The sequence below is a fragment of the Hemitrygon akajei genome, chromosome 1 (assembly GCF_048418815.1).
Source record: "Hemitrygon akajei chromosome 1, sHemAka1.3, whole genome shotgun sequence".
Lineage (NCBI taxonomy): Eukaryota > Metazoa > Chordata > Chondrichthyes > Myliobatiformes > Dasyatidae > Hemitrygon > Hemitrygon akajei.
Genome location: NC_133124.1, coordinates 189,243,030 through 189,262,541, shown reverse-complemented (window position 1 = coordinate 189,262,541; position 19,512 = coordinate 189,243,030). Strand labels below are relative to the sequence as shown.

Genomic DNA, 19,512 nt, shown 5'->3' with positions numbered 1-19,512 from the left:
CATGAGACAAAGAATAACCATGGAAGCTATTCAAAGAAAAACATCAACCCCCAGCTTCGCACAAAAAAATCTCGCAAGTGGCAACACAATCTTCCAGATGATATAACGGAAGACGTAAAGTATTACTTACTTCCAAATCGGTCCGTCTGTTGTCGGACCACTGCACATGAGCTGCAGTTGGTTGTACTCTGTGAATCTGAAGGAGGTGACTGGACACAAACATTATATTCAGCATGAATTCAGACACTTTGGAGCAACGTGTCTATTCAGAGGAACATGGAAATGATACTGTGCAGACTGCCTGCAGCTCATATCCAACATACAACTTCAAATTTACAAAATTAAATTCAAGGACAATCATCAGAAAAGATAAAGGCATATTTATCGTACATAGAAGTGATTGTAGTTTAAGAGCTTATCACAAATAATTCATTTTAACTAACGACTCAGTTAAATAACATGCTTAGCGTGGTAATTTGGTGAAACTGCTCATTCACTTTAGAACTGACTTCCTGAATTCTGGTACCATGTTTTTAGTTCTCCAGCTCTGCGTTCTCCAGCCCGCCACGCCTGCACCCGAGGTAAGTACCCAGTCTTCTTTCTACCTCGTCAGCAATCTATACTTTCACTGAATCACTTGCAGCAACTTGCACTGGAATACCCACCTGGACTGGAAAAGCGTCCAAAGGTGATTCATGTGGCCTGCTCTGACAATATTGTAGTGTGGAGACAGGCCTTTCGGCCCGTTGCGTCCATGTTAACCATGGACCTTCCTGAGGTTGCACTTGGTCCCTATCTCTTTAAATCTTTCCGATCCATGTCCTCTAAAAGTTGTTCTTGTACTACCCCTACCACTTCCCTTGGCAACTCATTCAGTAAACCCACCAGCCTCTGAGGGGAAAAAGTTGCCCCTCAGTGCTATGTTTTGTAACTCCAAAAACCAATTGAAAGAAAAGTACGGGAACCCAGGGAAATGTGTGTAATTTATTTTACTTTATTTTAAATTGGTGAGGCACGCACATGTGACTGGTGGCATAGTGATATAGGCCATTCACGTACTTTTGCATATAACCTGTAATAAATAATGTAAGCAAAGATCACTTAATCAAACAATATATTTACAATATTACTCAACATTGCTGAAATATTAATTACACAACATTCCTCTCTGCTTAACTATAAACTCCAGTTCAATATAGAATGAATCTCAAATCAAAAATGTAACATATTGCTCTCTAGTTATATATATGTGTGTGTGTGTGTGTGTGTGTGTGTGTGTGTGTGTGTGTGTGTGTGTGTGTGTGTGTGTGTGTGTGTGTGTATATATGTGTGTGTGTGTGTATATATGTGTGTGTGTGTGTGTGTGTGTGTGTGTGTGTGTGTGTGTGTGTGTATATATGTGTGTGTGTGTGTATATACTATGTACTATACTCAGCATGCTATATAATACAATTACTATATGAACATCCACAGCATAGCAAACTTTAAATTGGCCCATTCAGGCCTAAAGATTTGATCGCTATGGAGGATTAAATGGGACAACGTCTTTCCTGACAAGGGTTTGGCAGGTGAGACTTGCGGCTGTGAATCAGTTTCAGGCCTGGAGCCTCCGTGGTGGTTGCAGGAGTCGAACCTGCAACTGTAGGAAGTAGTTCTGACAGCTCTGGACACTTTTTTCCCCTCTAACAATTGACTTTGTTTTTCTCAGCCGATCGACGCGTCATCTCCAGCCGACAAGGGGCACAATCCCCTCTGTGTAGGAGGGTGGTCCAATTCTGTCCTTAATTTTTCCGAGTACTGACGTTTGATCACCTCTGTAGTCCCTCGCCAGGACTGCTTTCCCAGGAGTGATACATAGAATCTCCTAGTTTGAGGAGCCCTCAGTTTGTCTCAGCTGTTTGTCCTTCACACTCCTGAGATTGGGTTTGAGGGGATCCAAGCACGAGCGCAGGGGTGACCCAGGAACAGCATGAACAGGGTAGCGCGTTGTTGGTTGTGGGGTGTGCTGCACGGAGGAGATTGGAGAGCTTCTGATTCAGTGTCAGTGTGGTGTGTTCTGCTGACATTGCTCACAGTGTGTTATTCAAACTCTGGACAAACCTTTCTGCCAACTTACTTCTAGCTGGGTGGTACGGTGCAGATGTAATATGTCTTCTATTCATTTTCAGGAACGACTGAAACTGTTCCGCAACAAGCTGTGGTCCATTGTCACTGACTACGTGTTGTGGAACACCAGTCCTTAGGAAGAGGCTTCCCAACAGTGTGTGAGGTGTAGTGGAGGCTATTGGGGACATCTCTGGCCACTTTGTGGCTGTATACACTGCTGCCACGAAACTTGTGCCCAGGAAGTTTCTCCTTGGAGCGACGGAGGATGAGAGGTGACCTGATAGAGGTGTATAAGATGATGAGAGGCATTGATTGTGTGGATAGTCAGAGGCTTCTTCCCAGGGCTGAAATGGCTAACACGAGAGGGCACAGTTTTAAGGTGCTCAGAAGTAGGTGCAGAGGAGAGGTCAGGGGTAAGTTTTTTACTTGGAGAGTGGTGAGTGGGTGGAATGGGCTGCCGGCGACGGTGGTGGAGGCAGATACAATAGGGTCTTTTAAGAGACTCCTGGACAGGTACATGGAGCTCAGAAAAATAGAGAGCTATGAATAACCCTAGGTAATAGAGGGCTATGGGTAACCCTAGGTAACCTGCGCTGTAGGTTTTCTATGTTTCTATGAATCCTCTGCCGGGGCAATGCAGGCCATTCCTAAGGGTGGAGAGGCACTGTCCTTGGCATCTTTTGAGCATGCTGGTATCCTAAACAGTAAACAGCAGGCTGTCTGTCTGATGAGCTCTCCCCAGGCCATCAGACAAAGCTTTCAGCCAATGTTTTAATTTTGACTAGACTGGCATGTCACTCCAACACTTCAGCTCTCAGCTTGGGTGGTACAAAAACTCTCAATCCTCTCATAAGGCAACCTCCATCAAGGGCAATTTCATCCCGACACCAGTAAAAATGGGGGAAGTGGGATTTCTGTTGCACACTTCGGCCATTCTGGGTGGCCATGTAGACCTGAGACAGGGTGGGGTCTTTTCTGGCTTCCCTTTAGGGAGATGTTCAACTTGCATTAGGGGAAATGCTTCAAGAGGAGAATCCTGTTTTGAAAATGTTTCAGGAGTTTCCTTTTCCAAGGTTATACAGGATAATCCATCAGTATTCCTGTGATTAGTTGTCCTCTAGAATTCAATCTTGTAATTGTGTCCTCCAAGAACCTATAAATGTATTCGTGCTGCTGCACCCTTCTGCGGATTGAAAATGGACACTAGGTGTTGATCAGAAATGAGGGTAAACTCTCCCTCGTACAAGTGCAGGGTGAAACGTTTTACTCCCCAAACCAGACTCAAGGCCTCTCTGTCAATCTGTGCCTTACTTCTCTCTGCAGCGGTAAGAGAATGTGATGCAAAGGCTCTGGGGTGTTTGCTACCATCACTCATAACGTGTGACATGACTGCGCCTAGACCATGAGGTGAGGCTTCACAGGACAATGTGGATCATACTGTGTCTGCCGTCACCATTTTGTTTGCCTTTCAGAAAGCCATCTCACACTGCTTTGTCCCCCTGCCTGTAGCAACGAGTTCAAGGGGTGGAGTATAGGTTTGGCAGGAACCTGTTTAGTAATTGAGAAATCCTAAAAAAAAAGACCACAGCTGTGATACACCCTTTGACCTTGGGGCATCCACCACTGCTGAATTTTCTCAGCACACTTGTGCAAATTCTTGCGTGTCAATGGTGTGACCACTGTAAGTGATGGCTTGGTTTAAAGATTTCACCCTTGTTGCATCGTGCTCTGAACTTCTAATCTTTTTAATGCTGTTTTGAGATTTTTTTTGATGCTTCTAGTCATCCCCACTGATGACATTGATGTCACTCAGGTAACGCTGAGTGCCTGGGCTGTCTTGAGCACCTAGTCATTGTATTCTGCCGGAGTGCAGGTGCAGTTGCTTCTCCAAAAAGATATGCAAGGCTATCCTCTATCCTGGGCAGAAGGCACTGACCTACTTTCAATACTGAGTTGGTGATAACCTTACAAACATCACAGGTCCTGACAAACCCATTCTTCTTGGCTACTGGGACCCGTAGGCTCCACTTAACCTTGGAAAGGATCCCTTCAGCCTCCAGGCAAACTAGCTCACTGGCTACTTTATCACAGATGGTATAGGAACCAGACGGGCTTTGTAAAACTTCGGTGTGGCATTTTAATTTTACATTATTTTACCCTTGATATGTTTGAGTTTTCCAATGTCATCCTTGAACACTGCCTTAATTTGCTTTCAGTTGACTTTATTGCACGAAAATGGTTGATGGATCTCCAATCAAGTTGCCTTTGTCTCAGCCATTCACAGCCCCGCAATGCTGGTCCCCCTGGTTTAATCACATACAAGCCTGAAGTGACTTGATGGTTGTCGTTGTTACGACACGCACTCGACCGTGCCCGCCTCCAGGGTTTAGCTGCTCTAACTCTCCAGAATATGGATAGTTGGCAAGGTTCAATTTAAAGATTCAGACCCACCCCACTAATTGGTGACCAAGTTTAGGCACCGGGGTTTTAATATTTAAGGGCACCTGAACCGAGTTTCAGTGCTTAATCATTAGCTCAACTTTGGATTCTCTTCCAGCGTCTAGTTTAGAACCCTGTCTTCATTTCAGTCTCATTATGTCTCGATTTTAGTCTCAGACACTCCAGCACTTGGGTCATTCTCATCTAGGTCCCTTCTCATAGTTGTAGTTCACTGTTCAAAATGTAATTCCCACAGGAGATTTTTTCCTCCAGTATAAGATTTTAGTTGGATACCTACTGGCTTCAGTTCAGTATCTTTGAAATGACATTCAAACTCACGTTGTGGAACGACTGAAGCAGCTGAGTCAGTGACCAATTCCATTTTAATTAATTCACTGTTCACTTCTGGTGTAAGCCAAATTCCTTTGTTTCCTGTTAGTTTTCACAATGTAAATCTCAGTTCTGTGTCACTCTCGCCATTATCAGAATTTTGAAACAGCAACTTGACTTCCTATCTTTTTCTCTTTGCTTTGTGGTCCAGTTATTTTTGTCTGCCCAACATGCTTTTTGAAAGTGTCCTACCTTGTAGCCTTTTCTGGAAGTTTTGCCTTTAAACCTGCATTGGTCTGGTGTATGTGGTCCCCTGCCACGACAGGAACACAATTTGTTCGGCCAGGCAGGTTTCTGTTTCAACATTGCAATTTTGTTCATGTTCACTTCCATTCCCGACTGCAACTCCATTGTGTCTCTGGCTGCAGTTTCCATTAATTATGGCTATTTCAACTGCTCTTTTAAATGTAAGCTAGGCTTCTGTTAGGAGCCATTTTTGAATGCTTTCTTGTAAGATTCCACAAACTAAACAATCTCTGGTGTATCTTTAAGCCCAGACTATTTCTTCAATTTAGCCATGTAAGCTTAAGTGGACTCCCTGCATTTTGATTCCACTCTTGAAACCTAAAGTATACTGCAGTCAACAGTGGCTTTGGTTCTAAATGTTCCTGCATTATGTTCACAATATCAGCAAAGCTCATTTTGGCTGGTTTAGTTGGAGCAGTCAAAGTTCAAAGCAAACTGTCTGCTCTTCAATCAATGGCGCTCAGCAAAACTGACAGTCCTTTCACATTGACTGTTCCATTTATTTTTAAATAATTCAGTATACAACACCATTATCTGTGTGCAATCGAATGCGTCTATCTTTCCGAAGTAGTAGCCATTTCTGCTTTCTATGTATTTATTATTATATCACCTGATTCTCTGTGTTTATGAACCCATGAATTTTATCTCGTTTTTTGCCTTTTTTATACCTCAACTGTCTCTCTTCCTGTTCTGAAGTAACTTGTGCAGCACTTTTTTTTAAACTTGAATGTTTTGCTGCGCTTCAGACAGGTAGGTAGTCATCTCAGGTTTGCCTTACAAGTTCCTCATTGCCACTGTTATGTTTCGTAACTCCAGAAACTAAATGAAAGAAAAACATGGGAGCCCACGTTTCATTTACTACTTTTTTCCTTAACGAGGCATGCACATATGACATGGTGGCATAATGACGTATGCCATTTACATACTTCTTACATTTAACCTGTAATGAATTATGTAAACAAACAAAGAATGCTTAATCATATGATCTATTTACAATATTATTCAAATATTGCAGAAATATTAAATACGCTACACTCAGGAACCTTTAAACCTTTCCCCTTACTTTAAACCTGGGTCCTCTGGTTTTAGATTCTGCTATCCTGGAATAAAAACTGTGGCAATCCATTTTATCTGATCTCCGCATTGTTTTATAAACCTTTATAAGTCACCCCCTCCCCAGCCGCCCTCCCTCCAGGGAAAACAGTCCCAGCCTATCCAGTCAGTCCTTATAACTCAAACCCACCAGTCCCAGCAACAGCATTATGAATTTTGTCTCCACCCTCTCAAGCGTGGTTACATCCCTCCGATAGTGTGGATCAGAACTGCACAGTATTCCAGGTGCAGTCTCATCAGTGTTCTGTGCAGTTGTAACACGAAATCCCAAACCTTGTACATCTGGTGATAGCAAGCATGTCTTGTGCCTCCTTCACCACCCTGTATACGGTGCGGAAGTCTGAGGCACCTATATATAGTAGGGTGCCCAAGACATTTGCACAGTACTTTAGTAATTTTATTTTTTGCACTGTATGCTTGCTGCAAAAAAATAACAAAGTTCATGAGACATGAAAATCCTGATTCTGCTATGGAGAGTGGGAAGTGGACAGGGGAAGGGAGAGAGGAGGGATTGGGAAGCACCAGAGGGACATTCTGTAATAATCAATAACCCAAATGCTTGGAATCAAATGCCCTTGTCTTGTCTCTCAGGACTGGATGTCTGGACCTGCGCCACCCCCATTCCTGGCACTCCTTCTCTGCCACCTGTCCCACACTCCTCCACCCTCGCCATTCCCTACATCTATCGCTCCTGCTAGATTTAGAAACTCGCTCTCTGCTTGATAAATACACTACTATGCAAAAGTCTTAGGCACCTTACCTATATACAGTGCCTATAAAAAGTATTCACTTTAACACAAGAGTCTTTTTTTGTTGATCAGTGTTAAAAAAGCCAAATTAAATGCACTGATTCAATGTTGTGAAACAATAAATCATGAAAACTTCCAAGGGGGGTGAATACCTTTTATAGGCACTGTATATGTGCCCAAGACTTTTGCACAGTACTATTTGTCGCTGCTTTCTGGAAACTATGTACTTGTACCCCTCGGTCTCTGTCTTACAACACTCCCAGAGCCCTGTCTGTCACCAGGTTCAGATATGGCCCAACTGCAGAATGAGAGACACTGAAGCAGGTCGATAGATCACAGACTTTAATGCAAACAGTGTTAAAGGGAAAAGAAAACAATAAACTCTAGGCCAAACAGGGCCGTTAACTAAAACTCTCAAATGGAAAACGAAGCCGACACTGCAGCTGAAAAGAACAACTAAGATTTAAACGAATACTGCCGGTCTTCAGAGTCAGTTGACTCGACAGTCCAATTTCTGAGGCAAGGCGGAGTACAAGCAGGCAGCGAAGTGTTGCTGAGTCCAAGTCTGGACAAATACTACAATGGAATGAATGGAGTTAGATACTATCACAATTAAATAATAATTAGCTGACATGTGAAAGCTCACGAGCGCAACTCCGTATCTGCTGTGCTGCCGAATCCACGGTGTGACACTGTCATGTCCTTTCCTGATTTAGGATCTGGCAAGTGTGGATTGGGACAGGCAAAGGTGTACTTGGTAAGTGGGGGGGGGGGGGCCTTCAAAAGTGAAATTCTGAGAGTACAAAGCTTGTATGTGCCTGTCAAGGTGCATAGCAGGTTTAGGAGAGTAGTTATGGAGGATAGGAAATGCAAGAGAAACACAAGAAAGAAATCAGGAGGGCTAAAAGAAGGCTTGAAGCTGCTCTAGCTGACAAGGTGAAGGAGAATCATAAAAGATTCTACAGATATGTTAAGACCAAAAGGATTGCAAGGGACAAAATTGGTCCCCTGGAAGATCAGAATGGTAATCTATGTATGGAGACAAAAGAGATGGGGAGGTCTTAATTTTTTGCATCTGTATTTACTCAGCAGATGGACAGTCTATAGAAGTGAGGCAAAGAAGCATCAACTTTATTAACCCTGTACAGACTACAGAAGAGGAGGTGTTTACAGTTTTAGGGGAGATTAGGGTGGATAAAGTGTTCCCTCAGACCTTGCGGGAGGCAAGTGCAGAAATTGCAGGAGGCCTAGCAGAGATATTTAACTCATCCTTGGCGACAGGTGAGGTACCGAAGAACTGGAGGGTAGTCAATGTTGATCCACTGCTTAGAAATGGCTCTAAGAATAAGCCAGGAAATTATAGGCCAGTCTCCTGATGTCAGTAGTTGGAAATGTATTGGTAGGTATTCTAAAGGACTGGATATGAGTATGGGAATTGACGTGGACTGATTAGGGATAGTCAGCTTGGCTTCATGTTTGGTAGATCATGTCTAACCAATCTTATAGACTTTTTTGAGGAAGTTACCAGAAAAGTGGATGAAGGCAAGGCAGGGGATGTTGTCTGCATGGACTTTAGCAACACATTTGACAAGGTTCTGTCTGGGAAATTGGTCAAAAAGCTTCTGTCACTCAGTATTCAAGATGTAGTGAATTGGGTTAGACATTGGCTTTGTGGGAGAAGCCAGAGGGTGGTTGTAGATGATTGCGCCTCTGACTGGAGGTCTGTGACTAGCGGTGTGCTACAGGGATCAGTGCTGAGTTTGTTGTTGTTTGTCATCTATATCAATGATCTGGATGATAATGTGGTTAATTGGAAAGACTATCAGAACTTGCAGTGGGATCTGGACCTGCTGGAAAAATGGGCTGAAAAATGACAGATGGAATTTAAAGCCGACAAATGTCAGCTGTTGCACTTTGGGAGGACCAGCCGGAGTAGATTTTACACAGTGAATGTTAAGGCACTGAGGAATGCTGTAGAACAAAGGGACCTGGGAATACAGATCCATAGTTCATTGAAAGTGGCTTCACAGGTTGATAAGGACGTAAAGAAAGCTTTTGACACATTGGCCTTTGTAAATCAAAAAACTGAGTACAGGAGATGGGATGTTATGTTGAAGTTGTATAAGACATTGGTGAGGCCTAATTTGGAGTATTGTGTGCAGTTTTGGTCACCTACCTACAGGAAAGATGTAAATAAGATTGAAACAGTACAGAGAAAATTTACAAAGATGTTGCCAGGACTGTAGGACCTGAGTTATAAGGAAAGATTTAATAGCTTAGGACATTATTCCTTAGAATGTAGATGATTGAGAGGAGATTTAATGGAGCTGTACAAAATTCTGAGGGGTATAAATAGGATAAATGCAAGTAGGCTTTTTTCCCTTGGGTTGGGTGAGACTCCAACCAGACATCATGGGTTAAGGGTGAAAGGTGAATTGTTTAAGGGGAACATGAGGGAAACTTCTTCACTCAGAGGGTCGTGGGAGTGTGGAATGAGCTGCCAGCACAAGTGGCGCATGCAAGCTCGAGTTCAATGTTTAAGAGAAGTTTGGATAGGTATGTGGATGGTAGGGGTATGGAGGGCTATGGTCCTGGTACAGGTTGATGGGAGTGGACAGTTTAAATGGTTTGGCATGGACTAGGTGGCTGAAGGCCATGTTTCTCTGCTGTACTTCTCTTTGACTCTAATTTCCATCTTGCATTGCTTTGCCAACTTTCCTGATTGATTTAGATCCTATTGTAGGCTTCGCTTTGCACCGCACCACCATTTTTGGTGGTATCCGCAGACTTACTTATCGCGCCCACCTAATTTTCATCCAAATGTGATAAATCTTCAACCACCATCAACAATATCTTCAAAAGGAAATGCCTCAAGGGAGTGTCATCCAGTATGAAGGACCCTCACCTTCTAGGATATGCCACCTTCTTATTAAGTTTCTGTCCAATGCCATCATGCGCTAATCTATTACGACAAAGAAGCCAAAAGAATGATAAATGAGGTAGTTATTAAGGAGTGAGAGAGCCGTGGAGTTGTACAGCGGTTTAGTGACATAATTTCAGAGCTGAACAGATGACAGTGCATCTACCAATGGGAATGTGAAGAAAATCAGAAATCCACAATAAACTAGAAGTGGAGGAATATTCTTTGAGCTTACTGTGGGAGAGACTGCAGAAAGAGGAATGGGAGAGGGGTGCAGGGAATAGAATACATGCTGTACAGGTGAGTTTGGAGGCATTCTTCAAAAAATAAATGTACCACAACTTCTACTTTGAAACATTTCAAAGCTTCAACATATTTACATTGAGCTTCAGCTGACATTTACACTGTCAGTGCTTCAAGTTGGTAACTGTTACAAATTGTAACAATATACACAGAATGGAAGTCGGTAACTCATTGTTAATGCATGCCGATGCCATCTATTATTTTAGCCATTGTGCCTGTCTGTAGATCTGACTGCCTAACATAGTTGTGAGTTGTGGTTTGTGTTTGTTTGATGTGAAAAATTCTATACTTTGACTCTTTCGGTAATTAAAAAAATCGTAATCTATTAAGAATTTTTAATTTAAAAATTGTTAGAAAAAGGTAAAAAAAAATTGTTACTTAAAACAACATCTTAACCAGAGAATTCATGTAGATGCAGTTACCAAATTATGCAACCAGAACAACCCCTTCAATTAATAAAGAAAATCAAAAATATGGGATTTTTATCTTTTCATTCTAAATATTCATAGTATGCATATTACAAAAAAATGTTAAGTGCCATGCAGTTTTCAAGCCATGTAAAAGTATCTTGCTCAAAGCAATGGTTGGTCCATGCGGCTGTTTAAAAAAAAAGATATGACCAGAACATTGCTGCTAATTGTCACTCTGTTTTGTGTCTTGGAGTTTTACATTGCAGCTTTTCTCATTGATATTTCTGTCCTATGGTTGCAGAATCAAAAAGGCTCATCACTCCTTACACTGCTAAGAGACCCCTACATTCTGATTGCTACTGGTAAGCCAATCTCTTCTTTGTGCATGTACTGGACAGCTGAGATTTTTTACAACTTCATCAGTTTCTTTTAAATGCATGCTACCGTTTTCCATCTGTTGGGTGGTTATCAATTTACAGGAACCCTAGTTTCCAAGATACTGTGTTGCCACATCTGTTCAGTAATAAAGCACAAATGCTAATCTAAAAAAACAACAGCAGGGTCCTTGCATACGGAAGGAAGCACATTTGTTTATACCTGTGTCAGACCAGACCGACACATTGTACACGGAGCTTTCAGAGACTGTAGTGTTTAAAATAACAAAAATGACAGTGCAATGATGACCTGCTTGTTCCAAGTTCTGTTGGAGGAAGAAATTACCAGGTAGATAGAGGAAAAGGTTCAAGGAAATACTCAAAGCCTCTCTGAAGACATAACAACACCACTGACTCCTGGGAATCTCTGACCCATGACTGCTCAAGATGGGGTACAGAGCATTGGGGACTGTATAGTCTTGCAACAGGAGCTTGCACAACTATGAAAGGAGCAAACCACCACAAAACCTACCCCTACCTGCAGTTTATGAGCGCTGAAACACTTTCACACAAACTGTTGCATCCATATTAGGAGAAAGTGAAGGAACTAGTCTAGTTTCTGCAATGTTCTGTATTTGTATAATTTCAGCCCAAATTAGTTGCAAAAATTCATGTAAGATGGTGTTTTGTTCTCTCGAGGATCCTTGTGTTTCTCGAACATGGCCATTGCTATGCAGGAGCAGGCACTGCCGATCTGGATGATGAAGACCATGTGTTCGCCCAAGCTGCATCTGGGTATGAGATTGTTAACACTATTTGTTCTAAAAGCAGACTTGGTAACATATCAGCTGGAGTTGCACAGTCAGTTTCCTCCAACTTTCTCGTCTAGATTAACCCAGGTTTGTTACTCTTGACAGGTCTGGTCTTCCTACCATCCACCATTGCCTACATGCTGGGCACTAATCTCTTCGGAGTTCTTGCCAACAAAATGGGCAGGTAGGAACAACATGAGAAGTCTCTCCAACTGGGTGAGGCATTCTTTTACACTATAGTAGCTAGCAATCAATAACTTGTCCAATACCAGATATGTATAACAGCTATACTTAAGATGCTGGATTCACTACAAGCAGGTTTTCCCAACCTTATTTATGCCATGGACCCTACTGAGGACTCCAGGTTAGGAGCCCCTGACTACAAATGAATGGACTTCAACAAGTATTTGAATACTTATGATGCACTTTGAGATATCCTGAAATTGGAAAGACATTATATAAATTTAAGTAACATCTTGATAATTTTGCCAAATCACCAACAGAACTATGTAATGTGGACAAGCTTGCTTGAAGGCATTACTCCTACATTTCTCTTCACTAGAATCTAGTGTGCACTAATAGATTGCTTTTGCGTGTGGTACCTGCAGCTGTCATTTCAGAATCAGGTTTATTATCACTGGCAGGTGTCATTAAATTTGTTAGCTTAGCAGCAGCAGCTCAATGCAATACATAATATAGGAGAAAAAAATAACTAGATCAATTATCGTATACACATATTGAACAGATTAAAAATCATGCAAAAAAACAGAAATAATATATATTTTAAAAGTGACGCAGTGTCCAAGGATTCAGTGTCCATTTAGGAATCGGATGGCAGAGGGGAAGAAACTGTTTCTGAATCGCTGAGTGTGTGCCTTCAGGCTTCTGTACCTCCTACCTGATGGTAACAGTGAGAAAAGGGCATGCCCTGGGTGCTGGAGGTCCTTAATAATGGACACTGCCTTTCTGAGACACCGCTCCTTGAAGATGTCCTGGGTACTTTGTAGGGAAGCACCCATTATTTGCTGTTAAAATTATATGAACATGAGTGAAACTGCTGCTTGGTGGTGTAGTGGTATCCACACTGGACTTCAAGGAGAGCTGTCCCTTGGTCAAATCTGACTCGCTCCTGGCGTGCTTTCCACCCATGCAAGAATGTTAAAGAAATGGCAAAACGTGCCCCATGGTGTGAAAAGGAACAACAAGCAATGAGGTGTGGGTAAAACAGAGAGGCAGGAAAGAAATCAAGAAGGGGGAAATCAAGGAGGGACAGGTTAAACAGAGCAGCAGTTGACGTTTCAGGCTGAGACCTTTCTTCAGGAATTCAAGCCATTTATGATGTTAGGTTTCACCTAGTAGGAAGCAAAGACCTGTAAACCCCATCAGAGCTGACGTGTACCCGATTCCATGTCTAACTTCAATTGGAATTGTTTTCTCGCTCTTAAAATAGCCTTCTGTAGGGTGTGCCTGGAAATCTTGCATGGTTCCAGATCACCAGTCTTGGATCAGCAGACTACGAATCTCCTGGTTCAGCCACAGCTTTTGGCTTGGATACGTTCGCTATGTTTTCGAAGGCACACGCTCACCCACGTAGGTCTTGGTGAGGTCTCAGATACAAATAAACGATTACTTCAATTCAAAACAATCCCAGTGATTTTTTTTTAAACTGGCACACAAAGTGATGGTTTTATGTAATTCATAGATGTATGAAGGTTGCAGACCAATCAAGAATGGGTTTTGCATTCTCATTTTCTCTGATGAGCTGATGTTGATGTAAGTATGTCTTTACATTCTTCTTCTCTCTGTATGCAAAGGTGGCTGTGCTCCCTGACTGGAATGGTGATTTTGGGGATCAGTATGATCTTAGTAAGATGACCATTTCACTTATTTTTAGTACTTCATTCAAATTTAAACTCTTACTGGGCGCTTCCTTTCCTTGATACTAACACAAGTACCTTCTGTGTCCTAGCTTCCGTTTGCCACGAACATTTTTGAGCTGATAGCACCTGGCTCTGGAGCAGGCTTCTCAATAGGTCAGTAGGACAAGAATTCTGAATACATTTGTAACCAGGATCAGATGAGAGGCAGGGTCAGATACTCTCCAAACCCCAGTATGCGGCGTGATTTGTGGCTCCAAGGTGAACTAATACTATTATGGTTTCAGCTTGTGTTGTAAAGGGAAGGTGTAAAAAAAAAGCACACATTTCTCAAAAACCAAAGCTATCACATGTCCAACGAATTAATTCAATGTGATTCCTAGCATGGTCTATTTCAACCGTCAACAATGTCATGTATGAAGTGCAGAGATGAAACAATTCCAAGCCCCTCCTGAACAATGACTGTCTACAGAGGGGCGTAGATGGAGGGCTGACACCATCCCACACACAAGGGTTGGGTTAAGGCTGTTTGCTTTATGAGTCAAAAGTCCTCTGCTTTGTACTTGCCGTTGTAAGGGTTTTCCATTACTGTGAAACCAAAGAGAGGGCTGTTTTCAAATCAGATCTAGGATTTGGAAAATATTTCTGTTACCTTAATGCTAAGAGAACCTTTTGATATGAGCAGGGATGATCGATTCTTCGATGATTCCCATAATGGGCCACCTGGTGGATATTCGACATGTCTCAGTATATGGAAGCGTCTTTGCCATCGCTGATGTGGCCCTTTGTATGGGATTTGCTATTGGTGAGTCAATATCTACATTTCTTTGGGAGTACAGCTCAGCAGGAGGTCATTTATCCAATCACAACTATGTTGGTTAAAGATGAAGTTATTTAAGTTACTCCCTTGGATTGTAAACAAGTCCTCGCTCTTTTCTAAGAGCTGGTTCGGCCTATAAACCCTTGCTATCAACATCTGTATGGTGTTAACTATTCTGAAATGTTTCCCCTGCCTCCCCACCATCCTAAACTTCACTCCTGTGGTTTCCCTTTCCCAACCAACGGAGTTACTCTATCCTTGCCTCTTGACCTCTTGGACCGTTGCTTATACTTCAGGCTGAAATGGAGGTATTGCCTCGGATACCAGTTGAAATTGTAGCACATACCCAAGGCATGCTTGCTAACCCAACACAAGGACTGCTTAAGGTCCACCAGCCAAACCAGTATAAGAGGAATGCTTTGCTAGAAATGTACTGAGGCAATTTTAACATGTTTTCAATTAAAAACTGCATTTCTCAATTGCAAGCACTACTCACCGCAGTACATTTACTCCTTCTCCAAGGAGGTACCATAGTATTCATAAATCACACAACAATTTATAAAGTACCTCCAAGAAGAACATGAGCAGGAGGTCCAGGCAAACTCCAAGCTGCAAGCTATCCTACTTGGGAATATATAGCAATTGCCTTGTCTTTGGGTCTAAACCCTAGAACTCCCAATATATTATGAGACTACCTTAACTAAAAGTCTCCTCTGGGATCTTACAGCTTTCTAGAATTCATAATACAGTCAGCCCTATGTATCCATGGGGGTTTGGTTCCGGGTCCCCATCGCGGATACCAAAAGTCACAGATGCTCAAGTCCCTTCTATAAAATGGTGTAGTATTTGCATATAACCTACGCACACCCTCCAGTATACTTTAAATCATCTCTAGATTACTTATAATATGTAATACAATGTAAATGCTATGTAAATAGTTGTTATACTGTATTGTTTAGGGAATAATGAAAGAAAAAAAAGTCTGTACATGCTCGTAGCTCTTCCGCAAACACCAAGCAGCGAGATTGGTGAAAAGTGAAAATAGCGTTCAACGTTTGTTTTGCAGTGAGCCGTTATAGAGGCCGACAGTATTAAAGCAATTTCCCCATTCAAACACAAGAATGCTTTGATATTTATTCTGTCTTTGGTGGACAGGTGCTGTTGGGTAATTTAACTTGACGACTGTTACTATTGCATCCTAAAGATTAATAACTTTTTGTCTGCTAACTAGGGCCTTCACTTGGAGGTGCTGTAGTCAAAGCAATTGGATTCAAATGGTTAATGCTCATCATCGGAGTCATCAACATATGCTATTCTCCACTCTGTATCATCCTGAGGAAGCCACCAGTCAATGAGGAGAAAATGGTAAGAGATTTTTTAAAATATCGCTGGAAAGAAAGAGGCCCAATGTATCATCCACATAGCACGGTTCTTGCACATTTTATGTTTGTAGATGTATTTAGTTTACGGTGAGGGGGAGGGTAATGCTTGAAGGATAACCCTGGGAGGGGTGGTGAGGAGTGGGAAGGGAGAGAGAAGCTGAAGAAGGAATCAAGTGAGGAATGAGCAGAGGAGCTATTGATGAAGTCAAGTTTTAGTGAAGAGAATAGGAGGCACCTGGGGAGAAGGTTTGTGAGGAAGGAGGCATTGTGCTCTGAGCTCTGCAGTGAGGTGAGGTAGAGTGATCTCTCACTCAGTAAAGGGAAATGGTAAATGCTTTGGACTCCTTGGCAGAAGACGAGAAATGGACAAGCCTCTATAATGATGGGAACTAGAAATTCCAGCTTGTGCAGGACATGTTTGCAGAAGAATTCTGGACAAATATTAGCAAAACATGCAGTACATGCTAATTCTGTCACCTGCAGGGCAACTATGTTCACGTGTAGAAGGAGCCAGAGCACATTCTGAAGGTGCATTAAGTAGTAACTGGTCAAATTCAACCACGTAACGTGCAATGCTGAGCTGCAGAATGGAATTTGTAGCCCACTATCGGGCTGGCCCATTACTCTCCCTACAACTTGTTGCATTTGTTATGTTACATTCTGAAAGAATTTAATTGTCTGTGAAATGCTTGGGGAAATCTGGATAGAAATATCATCATTATTGCTGAGAAGGAGTGAATCCAGGGGATTGTAGTGATTGAATTGCTGTGTGTGTGGGGACATTGGCATATTACTGCCGAAAGAGCCTTACTTTGCTTTTTTTTTAATAGTGTTACCAATTTATTTGAAATAGGATTAATTATGTCATCAAACCATCGGGTAAAGAGGTGTCAAGTGTTTGTGTGCTAATATTGGACAACACTTAAAAGCTAATCCTTTTGCTTTCATTTATAGATTATTTTGAACCACGATGATGCAGCAAATGCCAGTTTTTATACTTCTGAGAGGTTTGGGCAAGAACTCCTGAGGACAGAAGCCAGCAATAAAGAAATGGGGAGCACAGGATGAATCCAGAACTGTGGGTGACAGACTGACAGTCAGACCAAGGCTGAAACATTCTTCTGCCATGGATGCCAATTAAACCGTGCCAGGGAGCTGTTCAAGTGACCAATGTCTATGACAGACCACAATGTGGCTTCACAGATAACCATTTTACTTAAAAGATAATGATAGTGGAACAGTCTAGTGAAATAGTGCAAAGGACCAAAGCGCACAAACAGGTTGTAGCCTTATCCTTCCCCAGATCTCTTCATCCGACCCCATCAACTCCTCCTTCCACTCATTTCCCTTTCATTTGTTCATCCAGATTTCATAAAATGGCCTTATACTATTCACCTTAACCAATTCCTATCGTAGTAACCTCCATGATCTCTAAACTCTTCTTGCAGAAGAGTTTTTCTGAAGTTCTTTATTTCTTTTTATTTAGAGATATAGTACAGAAGAGGACCTTCCAGCCCTTCAAACCATGCCACCCAGTAACCCCCGATTTAACCTGAGCCTAATCATGGGACAATTTACAATGACCAATTAGCTCATTAACTGGTACATCTTTGGACTGTGGGAGGGAGCCAGGGCACCCAGAGAAAACCTCAGCATTCCATCGGAATTGAACTCTGAACTCCGTCATGAGCTGTAATGTCATCGTGCTAACTGCTATGCCTCTGTGGCGCTCATTTTGGTTCATCGGTAACAATGAAATTAACCCTGCTCTAGTTTAGGGCCCTAACCTGTGGACCTGGACCCCAAGATCTCTCTGATCCTCCATACTGCCAAGAGTCTTACCATTAATGCTATACTCTGTCTTCAAATTTGACCTACCAAAATGAACCACTTCACAATTATCTGGGTTGAACTCCATCTGCCACTTCTCAGCCCAGTTCTGCATCTTATTGATGTCCCACTGTAACCTCTGACCCTCCTCCAGACTACCCACAACACCTCCAACACTTGCATCATCAGCAAACTTATTAACCCACCCTTCTACTTCTTCTTCGGATTCATTTACAACAATCACAAAGAGGAGGGGTCCCTTTCTTGGGGATGTTTCACAAATTCCTCCCCATTCAAGACCAGTCAATAACAGTTTCTAAACGCCTGCTCCTCAAGTTCACGCTGACTATTGGGAGGGTGGGGTGTCTAAAATAAAGCCCAATTAGAGTGACCCTCCACTTCTTGTTTCTGAGATCTACCCATATTGGCTCACTGGTCAATCCCCCAAGAACATCATGTCACATTGTCTATCTATCTTCCTCCCTGCCCATCTCCCCCACCACTTTCTCTCTCTCCCTCTCCTCTCTCTCAGCTGGAATTGGGGAAGATGTACCTCACCACTAGTGGCACTAAAAACCTAGACTGTGCACTCTACCTTTGAATTTGTTTCTACGGACTTGCAGTACGAAAGTGTGAAGAGCACAAACTGGCGGCTACAACTCTTTAGTTATGATGCAGGGTGGCTTTCAGTGTGGTGTGTTAGACATTGTGATCCAAACCTTTCTGGATTTAACTGCTGTGTAAATAAACATTGCATCCGAATCACAGGATAGAATCTCAGGATTCTGTACCCATCATTTACTGTCTTCCTCTTTGTACTGTTGGATTCTAAATTACGGAACTAGGTTTGCCCACTCTTTACTGTGTCATTTTCACAAGATATGTTTTGAGACTCAGCATTGATATTACTTTCCACTTTCCAGTCCTTGATTAAGAGTTAATGTAGCTGATCGAGATCCGTCTGCCTTGCCAATAAGCACATACGTTAAAAATGGAGCAGGATTATTTATCTTTGACTTCTCCAGGAAACTTGACTCCATCAGTGAAATAAAGTGCAGAAAAGATAACTTGTGTTTATCCCCTTGCACCCATGGGAACAATATTTGAAAGGAAGCAGAATTGTGCACAAAGAAGTTTAAAGGAAAACCTGGCAAGAAATAATGACTGATAAGGGCATATTTTTGCAGCTGTACCAATCCCACGTTCATGATCATTGAATTCACTCAGCTTCTGGAACTGGTCAAACTGAACATAATTAAGGAAGGCAAATAAAGGCTTTGGTTTGTACAGGTAGACCTTCATTAAAATTCTGTAGCACTTCCTTTCACAAATCGATACTCACAAGAGACACACCTTGAGGAACGCTCCAGGATCAACTGCAAAAGTCAGCATGCTAAGTGCCTTTTTCAGCACCAGCTATACACTTGTCAAAAAGGTTGTTGCCACACATCTAGTGTGGTAGGTAGTGCTGGTCACTCTCACTTTCAGCTTCCACCGCTGGCTAGCAGTATCACAAAAAGGAGAGCTAACCGTGTAAGTCTCTCCCTGCCAGTACATGGCCTCTCCAACAACAAGCCTCATGTAGTGCCTCATTGCTGGACACACAGAAACTGAACTCTTTTCAAACTCAGGCTGAACTACAGAGGACAGGATGGAGGTCTGACCCCTGCACATGTAGCACACAGGCCTACCAGTGTGTGGACAGGCCCTGGTGCTCATGAACCAGATCCCCAGCTGTGGG

The 19,512-nt window shown here is 42.4% G+C and overlaps 1 protein-coding gene across 1 annotated transcript in view; it reads left to right on the top strand.

Moving 5' to 3' along the window:
- The window catches only part of LOC140733617 (chromaffin granule amine transporter), a 33,327-nt gene extending 14,328 nt beyond the window's left edge, over nt 1–18,999 (top strand). The window contains exons 8-16 of the mRNA XM_073057197.1: nt 538–581; nt 10,978–11,038; nt 11,750–11,845; nt 11,968–12,046; nt 13,677–13,728; nt 13,832–13,895; nt 14,425–14,544; nt 15,791–15,924; nt 16,896–18,999. Of these exons, the coding sequence (XP_072913298.1) occupies nt 538–581; nt 10,978–11,038; nt 11,750–11,845; nt 11,968–12,046; nt 13,677–13,728; nt 13,832–13,895; nt 14,425–14,544; nt 15,791–15,924; nt 16,896–17,009 (764 nt within the window). The 3' untranslated portion in view covers nt 17,010–18,999. The remainder of the gene's footprint in view (nt 1–537; nt 582–10,977; nt 11,039–11,749; nt 11,846–11,967; nt 12,047–13,676; nt 13,729–13,831; nt 13,896–14,424; nt 14,545–15,790; nt 15,925–16,895) is intronic.
- Nucleotides 19,000–19,512: the final 513 nt, after the last annotated feature.